The 10,858-nt window shown below is 40.1% G+C and overlaps 1 protein-coding gene across 1 annotated transcript in view; it reads right to left on the bottom strand.

Moving 5' to 3' along the window:
* The window catches only part of LOC104952442 (spondin-1-like), a 24,815-nt gene extending 16,903 nt beyond the window's left edge, over nucleotides 1-7,912 (bottom strand). The window contains exons 1-2 of the mRNA XM_010779267.1: nucleotides 7,403-7,912; nucleotides 6,351-6,457 (exon numbers count right to left, since the gene is read on the bottom strand). Of these exons, the coding sequence (XP_010777569.1) occupies nucleotides 6,351-6,457; nucleotides 7,403-7,637 (342 nt within the window). The 5' untranslated portion in view covers nucleotides 7,638-7,912. The remainder of the gene's footprint in view (nucleotides 1-6,350; nucleotides 6,458-7,402) is intronic.
* Between the last annotated feature and the right edge of the window lie 2,946 nt (nucleotides 7,913-10,858).

The raw sequence follows: 10,858 nt of genomic DNA, 5'->3' as shown, positions 1-10,858 counted from the left end.
AATCTTAAAAAATCATTTCCATGTTAAAAAGGTCACAGTTTGTCGTAAAACTGTTGAAATATAAGACTGTGAAAAATACGCAACTAGAAAGACTACAAATCCCAGAGTAAGTGATGTCATTAACGTTACACATTACACTCGTGTTACTCACCAAAACCATGTAAAGCCGGTCCCGCATGCTGGCTCTTACGGAACCGACTAACTCCCCTTGTGGGTATGCACAGCTCTCAACATGCCCANTTTCCTGAAGTAATCTTCGTAATAACTAGCAAACTAAAGATCATGTACATCCACTGCACACATAATCTGAAATAACAACTCATATTTCTCGCATCAAATCATTTGATGCGAGAAATATGAGTTGTTATTTCAGATTATGTGTGCAGTGGATGTACATGATCTTTAGTTTGCTAGTTATTACGAAGATTACTTCAGGAAATTGTGTCTATACAACGTTTTCATTGTTACCAAGGTGGTTGCTAGGGACGCTGCTATCGATATTATTTCTGTTATGTTGTGTAACTGTTTAATGGTGTTATCTTTATTGCTACCCCCTTCCCCGTCAATGTATAGTGTTGGTCCACAGCGCAAACGTATTAGTTTTAACAAAATCCGCATCTAAAATGGTGCCATAGATACGTTATTTTCCCCTGTGCAATTCCAGTCTCACATGTCACATATCACATCACATTGTCATAAACAAATACCGGAAACAGACCGAAAACACTTTATTCCGAGTGTGCTTGCTTTTCTCTTTGGAGGTCATCACATAACGGCATTGTAATACACGGTTCGGCTGCATTAAATGTTACATATCTGCTGTAATTCTCTATTTATAGAGCCTTGATGAGAAGACTTCTAGACAAACATGAGGAACTGCCGCCAACACTGAAGTAGTAGTAGTCCAGAGTCGCGTATTTTTCATAGTCTTATATTTCAACAGTTTTACGACAAACTGTGACTTTTTTAACATGGAAATGATTTTTTAAGATTGACAAACATCATATGTAATTCGTGGCACAATTCAAACGGGATCTAAAGATAATCTTTCTCTCCCCATTGACTTCAATACATAACTTTTCCGAAATAAGGTCCCATGGGGCGGAAGTAGAAGGGCCGGACTTCGCCTCTCTATATACACAAACGCGTCACAGATTATTTTGCGGTATTGGAAATCGTATACGCAGCTCACGACGTAACTAGGAGTCTAGTGGACGGTATCAGTACTACAAGTTAAAAAAAAGAAAAAGGGTTAGGGTTAGTTAGTTACGTTGTTTATAGATTAATCTGAGGGCCGCCATTTGCCCATCCCTGTGTTAGAGCATCCTGAAGTTAATTGTCCACCAATTGGTCACAAAATTAAACTGAGATAGGATTAACAGAAAAGAAGAGAAGCAAAAAACCTTCTGCCAGATTAAATATGTTTATTATTATTCAATCATCACTGTGACATACTGGATGCTTTTTCAATCTGTTAAAAATGAAAAAGCTGTTAAACTCACAATCATATCCATCTCGGTTCAAGGCTTTTATTAGTCATACGTACATAGCTACAGTGTAGTTATGACGATGAAAATCTTAGGTCCCAGGCTCTTCCAACAGTGTAACACAATAAAAACTGAAAAACTGAAAAAATAGCACAAGTAAATACAAAAAGAAAAATAGTAAAATAGTGAAATAGTGCAATAAGAGTCTATATACAAGTGATTGGAATATGATATATTAGATAAATAATTTCTAAATTGTTTTTTCAATTCTGTAAATATAAGTAGATGTTAAGGGGTCACAAGCCAAAAAAAAGTTTGGAACCTTTGTATCAGAAAAGGAGAGATAGGAGATTTTAATTTTTCTTTTTCCTGTCTTGGTAATAATCTGTCATTTTCAGCGTGTTGGAGACAAGGACACAAGCTCCTTCAGACCTTCCAGTATAAAATAAAATGGTTAAGGCAATTGAGACCAAACAGCACAGTAATGAATCCAGTCGAGTGAATGGATGAGACTACTTCCACTTTTCATATCATATGATTCTATGGCCGCAGGTCTTGACACTGAATCGACTTTCCTTGTGAATTATAGTACATTTAATTGAATGAATACTCAGATTGATCAGGAAGTCAACGTCTGGACGCCCAATCATGACCCTATCCCTGTGAGCAACATTCAAAATAGTCCCTAGTCTATTTAGGGTCAAACTGAAGGGTCCAAATACATGCTGCCCTCTCTACTCAGGTGCACATCTGAGATACTGAGCATCTCATTGATTTTAACTGGACAGGAAATTAGTAGAGCGGGTAGCATGGGGGAGCGCAGCCAGTGAGCTAATGTTCATTGCCCAGAGACCAAGGATCAGTTTGATAGGAAGTGACATCAGGGCAGCAAAGACGCAGACTTTCTCACTCCATAAAGCTGTCAGCAGAGAATTTCCTTTGTCATGCCATGTTATGAATGAGTTCATTCCTAAAGTGGATTGTGTGTGTGTGTGTGTGTGTGTGTGTGTGTGTGTGTGTGTGTGTGTGTGTGTGTGTGTGTGTGTGTGTGTGTGTGTGTGTGTGTGTGTGTGTGTGTGTGTGTGTGTGTGTGTGTGTGTGTGTGTGTGTGTGTGTGTGTGTGTGTGTGTGTGTGTGTGTGTGTGTGTGTGTGTGTGTGTGTGTGTGAGAGAGAGAGAGAGAGAGAGAGAGAGAGGAAGAGAGGAAGAGACAGAGTTAGGAGGGGAGCTTGGGGCTGTGTGTGTCTGTGTCTGTGTCTGTGTGTGTACGCGTGCAGTGCATGCGTATGCAGCCTCGCTTGGTCTGAAGGATTATACAACCCCCCCTCCATGTTCCCATGGTTTCTAACAGGCATCCTGGGGTGGTCTGACTGGACTTCAACACATGTTAAAACCAGAGAAGTCTCAAGGGAATGTATAAAACACCATCTGCAAAAGTGAAAAAAGAACTCAAAAAATCTAAACGTACCTAAGACCCATTTCTTCTTTTACGTGTCTGATTCCAAATGTCCAAATCTGGTATCAATAGAAGGATAGTGAGTGTAGGGAAATGAGGAAAATATGTGCAAAAATGTTTTGTCTCTGGGTATTGCATGAATTTGTGCATGAGCATAAGCGATTGGCTCGACATTAGCTGCTGGTCCGACCCTAATAATAACAATAAGATAAATGGGAAATAGCTTTGAGTAAATTAAACGGAACAGTTAGCAAAGAGGACACAAGAAAAACATCTCTGTTGCCCTCATATCAGATTATCCTTGTGGAAAAATTATGTAAAGGTGGTGCACTAATAACCTCAGTTCTGTGTTTGTCTACGGTTATGTCATATGTTGCACCCAGAGTGGCACCAATTTCCCCCCTCACATAGCCACATTAGCCTTTTCTTGTTCTATAATCTTACCCTGCTGAGATGTAATGTCTCATCAGACTGTGCCAGCATTGCCCTCTGGTTACGCTCTTGCCAACAAACACATACACACACACACAGTGGCAACTGACCTTCCCAGAAAGCTCAATAAAAGTGCTTTTCATCAAGTCGGGAGCTGTCCTGAGACGGCTGAGATGGGGCACACCAACAGATTTCAAATGAGCTGTATGTTAAATAAACCCTGACGTTTTCTGTTGCAGCTTCTTTTTTTCTTTATTTTCTCTCAATGCCTGGAGGCCGGCCCACCCAGGGCTCTTTCAGATTACTGTGTGTGCCTCTGTGTGTGTGTGTACTTTTTCATAAAATACAAAGAACATAAAAGACTAACAGGGATATCTATTTGGACAGCAGTTTATTTTTACTGCGCTGTCACATGGTGCTTGTAACAAAACAGGAGATCATCTGATGCAGCCGTGAAAGAGACCGTCAGCTTCTAAAAACCTAGCAGATGTCTAATCAAAGGCGGGCGCCAGTAATGACATGTATATTCTGTTTACTTTTGATGCTAACATCTAAAGACTATGTTCACCATAGACTGTATGATGGTCACACATCTATCTATTATTCTCTTTGCACACTCATGCTGCTTTCCAAATAGCATCATTTTTCTATTTACTTTTAGTATGTACTGAAGCCGTCCTGACAAAATACTTAATGTTCCCATGCAGGGTTATTGGGAAATAGTAATTTCTCAAAACATTGAACCTTGAACTTTAATCCTCTTGCTTATAACTCCACAGAGCAAAAATGTTAGAGCAGCCAGAAAAACATGCTGGAAAGCGTAGTGCAAAATGCAACAGCATACATACTAAATAGTATTTGTATTGGAACACACCCTCAGTCTGTCTCATATACGTGTGGAACGCAAAGTTACTGAACGTGACTAAATGATATAGTGCTTCTCGTCTTTTACTGCTGAGGTTTATCACCCTGTCACACGCGCCACACTCCGCCAAAGGGCTAAGGAGCACGCTCAAGGCTGACACTAAATAACAACAGCATGAAATCAATTGCAAGGGCAAATAAAAGAGGAAAAGAAATTGCCGGTATTGGCGCTGGGTGATGGCAGGACAACAACAACAAAATATTCCTGTTTTATGTCAACACTAACAGGCTTCTCCACTCCCTTCACTGGCTGCCAGTGGCGGCAAGAATCCACTTCAAGACGCTGACTCTGGCCTAGTAAGCTGTGAAGGGATCCTTCCTACATCCAGGACATAGTTAAACCTTACACTGTAGCCAGTGCACTTCGCTCTGCATCAGCCAATCGGCTTGCTACTCACTCACTGCAATTTGGACCCAGGTACCACTCAACAGAGACACGCCTGTTTGCTATCCTGGCTCAATTTTTTTTAAATGATCTACCCATTGATATCAGGACAGCAAAAAGTCTGCTTATCTTCCGTCGCAAACCGAATTCCCACCTGTTTCCCTTGTTTCACTTTAGCCCATTTTTAACTAATGCAACAGCACTTACAATGGTTTGGCTTATTTGAAGCGTATATACTGTATATCTGCACATTTTTCTTGTTGTCCTTAGTTTGTATCTTTATGCTTTATTGCACTTCAGTTAATGAAGTGTAATGTAATGTGACCATAGTCAGGGCTTAAGTTCACAGAGAGTGCAACAGCAGCAGGGATCAGAGAAGCCTGAGGGATGCTTTGAGCAACTGCAGTGAATTGTACATGTTTAATAAAATAATAGGGTTTTATGTGGTAGGCAACAAAAAAAAAACTTTAAAAAATGGCTCTTTAAAAGGTCTGCCATTAGAAGAAATATGATCTCAAGTTTTTGGCAGGACTCGTAATTGGGCTTTAAACTTTATGTGTGGCTTAATTATTATTTTGTAACTACACAGTGGTATCACCATGGTTTACTGGTTTTACTGTTCTAAACTAAACTCAAGCTAAAACCAGTTCCTCAGTTCTTTGAAAACAGGATATCATCTTGAGAAGTCTAAGATCTTTGAGATTCTTAAACAGCAGCTTAGATCTGGTTAAATAAATACTGGCAGGAAGAACAAAAAAGTGGAACAAATTCCAAAGTTATGAATGTGATGTTATGACTATGATACTCATACTGTAGTAATACACTTTGAATGCATATATATAGCATAGATGACCATTACAGTACATGATGCTGTATGTACAGTATAGAATAATAATACCTATAAGACATTGTACCATCTAGAAATAAAATAATGTCTTGAGTTTATATTTGTATTACATGATTATCCTTACTTAACCCCATCAATCAATTATGTCCTTCTCTCTAACACTCAACTCCTAACATTGCATTATAATTACAAAGGCCTCACATATTTGTCCGCTTCACACGTGCAGCACCAGCTATCTTGCCTTCTCTCTCTCTTTTTCGCACTCTTGCCCTCACTTAGTTTTTTCCCTGCTTACAATACTCCAGCTTGGCCTGTCAGTGTAAAATTGTTATTAGCCTCTTGACTACATAAATTGTACACTTCCTACATGAATGAACCGTATGCCTGCTTGTGGGCACACTCCTCCCAATGTACCAACCAAGTGTATAACCTGAAGAGCAAAGCTACCTGGAACTGAGCGGAGAGCATGATCTTTTCATATGATATACAGTGCCTATTAGAGAGGTGAGAATAATCACACTTTTACTGTGAAGACAGGAGGGCTGTGCGAAGAAAATCTGTCAAGACCCCCATCCCCCAATCTACAGTAAGATCTGTCTATTTTTTTTTCTCTCTTTTCATACGCCATGAACAGTGCTTGTGCTGGAATCAAAAGGAATGATGGTATGAAGGATTAACATTTAAGTACCTTGCTTTAAATACAGGTCAGGCAGACTAGGATAGGTCAATGTATCCAATGTACCTGCACTAATAATAGAGTAAAATAAAAATTGGAGTTCTTTTCAGATTTTAACATTGGTCATGTGAGTTGCAATCTTACCTGGAAATTTCCAATGTAGTCCGAGTCATTGTCTCCCTCTGTACCCTCTCTTAGGGCAATAAGGGTGAAGCCTCTAAAGTAAGAGGGGCTGGATGCCATCACAGTCACTGGATGGAATCAAACAAGAGTGACAGCAAGCATTAGTCGATGGAAAGAATAATGAGAAAACAATCCCTCTGCTAGCACAAGACTAATGTGGGTTTAATTATCCATCTGTCTGAGAGGTGTTGAATTAAGAACGAATACTGAGTTGAATAAATGTCAAAATATTCTGATATAATTGTAATAATGTCTTTGTCAACGATCAAACATTTTTCTAGTTTTTGAGGAGGTAGATCGAGATGGTGTTTTTTATGCAATCCAGCAGAACATAAAAGAATGTCCATTTACAATTGGGGGAAATAAATTAGCCAATGTATTAGTATCTCGAGATAAGACTTTTACACTTCAAAACCACTCACTTCAAGTATATGGTGATTGCAAAAAAAACACCCAGTTATTGGCTTTGGATGATGAATCTATTTATGATGAAATCAGAAAAGAATGGACTAACTGCAGAGCAACATATTGTCGAGACCAAAACAGCATGAGCCTTTGAGATTCACACAGCAGATGGCACATGCCCATTAATAGCTCCCAATAACTTCCAATTTGAACAAAAGCTATGAAATTAGGGACTGCTGGCTTTTAGAAAATGAATTTAACCATGAAAGAGAATTGGAAAAAGTATTGAAGGGTTCGCAGAGGGATTTAGCTCCACAACCTTTTAATTTGTTATAATAAAAGAGCTTTTAAGTCGTACTATTTACTCATGGCTGTCAGCTTTGTTTTTTCCTTTACAGCTTAAATTCATCCTTGTTGGGATGCAGGATCATCTCTTTACTGACCACATAGTTTACTTTACAGAGCACATACACTAACGTCGCATCAAAAGTAGACTGAGGAAACTTATATTAAGTTTGCATAGCCGACTGTCCTTGGACTAGTGTTTCTCTCACAATGAGCACACAGTCGCAACGCAGTGTGCGTAAATCTGGCGGATAAACACCAACCTCTGTATGTGCTCCCTGGATGATAGGTCTCCGGGTCTCCCTCAACGCGGAGGCGAAACTCATTGTTGCCCTCCTTCCGATTGCTCTGAGCCCGTAATATCCGACTACAATACCCGTCTCCCTTCCCCACTCTCTCGGAGGGCTCCTCGGTGTATGCAAACATATTGCCCGCTGCCGTGGACATAAAGCAGAGCAGGAGCAAAAGGCGCGATCGTATCCCGTTTACTGCCATCATGTTAAAGCCAAGTTGATGCGCAGAGGTGAAGGAAATATTTTCAGCGGGAGAAGAGACGTTAGTTTCAGCGCCTGCTTCACTCCTAAATGAGAGCCCAACTTGCAAACTGTCTGAGTAGACTTGTGCACTGCTAGGAGGGTAGATCCATCCTGATGTGAGAATCAGAGAGCGAGGAGGAGGACTGGCTGGGATGCGCTGTGCACTCTATTTTTACGAGAACTGCACAGTGTGCCGCTCACACTGAGCAGGAGAGCAGGGGTCCGAGGAAATGAGAGGAGTGAGGCTGTGAGGCTGTGTGGCTGTCTCCAAGGCCACAGCAATTTACAAACAGCCTGCGTGAAGAATACACTGAACCAACAGACCGGAAACAAAGACAAACATTCCCACCAAATGAGTAGGAGGACACGTTTGACATAGGCTCCTTGGACTGAATCACTCACTCAAGAATCTAGAGGAAGACACCAAGGCCGTAACCATGGAGTCAACATTGGGGGGGACCAACAATTAAACAAATTAAAAAGTGATAGAATAGCAATTTTTTTTTTTTTTTAAATGTATATCAGTTCTATGTATTGGGGGGGGGGTGACATTTTGAGCGTATCTGAATATTGGGGGGGATGTGTTTCCCCCAATGTATATGGTAAATTCGGCCTTGGAAGACACACACACAGCGACACACAAAGGAATTGATAAAGCCTGCTAAACGGTTGTCTAGGTGACTAATTAAACAACCAGTGATAACTGTTGAAGTCATGGGTTGCTCGCCGGTGAATGCTTCACTCTATATTCAATTTCTAGGGTCACTTGATGTGAACTGATGACATATGCACATTGCAACATGATCGATCTCAGTGTGTGAGCATCCACCTTATTCAACACATCAGTTAGATAAGACAAAATAACAAGAAGCATTTCCATTGTATTCAAATCCCAGTAAACAGGGGTTTAGGGACTAAAGGGAACTGCTCTTTGTAATAAAGGTATATTCTGATTCTGATTCTAAGCTATGTTATGATCAACACAAGGAGGAAGATGTTACAGATTAATTAAGTAGGAGAAGTTGGGGACCTTTGCAACAATATGCTTATTTATCCTTTTCAGTAAAATTAACATTTGAGAACACAGATGCTGTCATGCAAGTGTGGGTTGGAGGGCAACTTGTTTAAAGCATGGACCTTTTCGAGTACAATGGGAGAAACATTTTTTAAATAGTTCAGCCAGTGTAATTTGTTTTGTAGCTGCATGTCTCATGAGAAAATTAAGATGTTGGTCTGTTGTTAGGTTCATCCACCCATTTAAATCAGACTATAACATCTCACTATTTAGATTGCAATTACATTTCGTGCAGGCTTTTGTGATGTCCAGAGGATGGTGATTTCTGGACCTTTTCTCTAGCGACACGATCAGTCAACATTTCAATGATGACTAAATACCTACAAAAATGAGATTTTCCGTGTTACGTGCAATCAACAAATGTAAAAAGGCTAACATGCCAAACTAAGATGATGAACATGGTAAACGTTGCTACTCATCGGCATGTTTTCTTATGAGCGATGCAGATGTTAGCCTTTAGAGAGGACACAATAACTCCCTGAGATACATTCAGATCTATAAGAATTGGTTTAGTATAATTATTGAATAAAACCGATGCAAATTTGCTCTTTATTCTCTGCTTTTAGGTTTCTACTAATCCTGCATTATCTTTTTCAGGGTAACATATGGGCACAAACGCTTTCACAGCACCTTTAGACATTTTAAGATCAGAATCAGTAATCAGAATGTCAATAGAGTTCAGGTACTAGACATGATCATGAACAAGTGCTCTCCATTAGGGAAAGCTTCCTTTGTGACCAGGTGTATTGTATTGATTATGAAGAATACTTGAGCATTAGTGAGATTTATCAGGAAATGAATGTGAATTTACCTTATTTCTTGCCATTGCATATTATCCTCGTTGATTTTTATGATTGCTTTTTTCATCAAATAAAAACTCAAACAATTAAAGCAGCCTGTCCTCCTACGAAAAACGACCATATAGGCCGATTGTTCATGCCCTTATTACGACCCAGAGACACGTTTTAAAGTGTATGTTGTTTCTTACACGACCACTAGAGGTGCTCTAGTGGTCGTGTAAGAAACAACATGCTCCCGGCCCGTTCATTGCAAACGCTCCGGAGGGACGTTTATTCACAAGATAGAATAATCTCTCTCTGGAAAAGCCTAAATTTGTGAATAGTTTGCCATTAAAAGCTTTTTTGATTTCGATTTCTGGCGGATGAAATGTATATTGTACTATTAGGAATCACGTCCAGTCGAATAGGATCTATAGTTTGATAGGTGGAGTGTGAGGGAAAGATGATTGGTCTGGGTGGCGCCAGGGATGAATGTGTGATGGCTTCCATGTAAAGTTAGCGTGGGGTGGAAAACAGGTTTTCCGGTCAATGTTTTCATAATAAAAACCGGGATATATTCCTCCCTCGATCTGGTCAAGATGATGTAACAGTGATATCTGCATTAACTAATCGCACTAAAAAACATCGGTGTGTCGTATCCCGTAGATACACAATATTGATTCGGTTAAAATTGTGATACAATGCTTTTGTGTTTTTAACCTTCGATTCAGAGAAACAAATAGTTTTTTCGAGGTAAGTGAACTACAGTTCTGAGACAAACACACCAGCAATCATTTTGGGAGCTACAACATCCGCCGTGTTGCTTTACAAAACCCCGGTGATTGAGGTCCATCCAGCCCTGAGATTGGATGTTGGAGTGGAGTGCGGACAAGGTTAGCGCTGAGCGGTCACAGACTCTATGAAATGGAATGGAACTCACCGCAGACTTTCCAAAACATGGGAATGTGGACGGGTGCCAGCCCCCGGTCCAGTCCTTGGGTCACTTGGAAACATCACTTTTCAAGGTTCAGAAGGCACATTTTGGCAAAGTATGGCAGTAGCACTCTGATCATCTTGAAGTAGATAAGATGACGGATATGACTTCATTGATCCCAAGTTGAGGGGGGAAATGTTTTTGTTACAGCAGCAGTCTACTTTGTTCTGATCCACTACAAATTCGAGCGCTTAACGTGGGTAATTTTTACTCCAGTACTTTATTGAGTTACTTTGCAGATTCTGATTAATTGAGGTGAAATAAACAACCCTTTAAAATCAGACTTTAGTCTACACCTTAGTGAAATTCGGGGGAATGGGGATTGTCAAGTGCCA

Source organism: Notothenia coriiceps, unplaced genomic scaffold, assembly GCF_000735185.1.
Source record: "Notothenia coriiceps isolate Sejong01 unplaced genomic scaffold, NC01 NC01_scaffold00000339, whole genome shotgun sequence".
NCBI classification, from domain to species: Eukaryota; Metazoa; Chordata; class Actinopteri; order Perciformes; family Nototheniidae; genus Notothenia; species Notothenia coriiceps.
The sequence above is the reverse complement of the archived record's forward strand: the minus strand, read 5'-3'. Positions and strand labels throughout refer to the sequence as shown.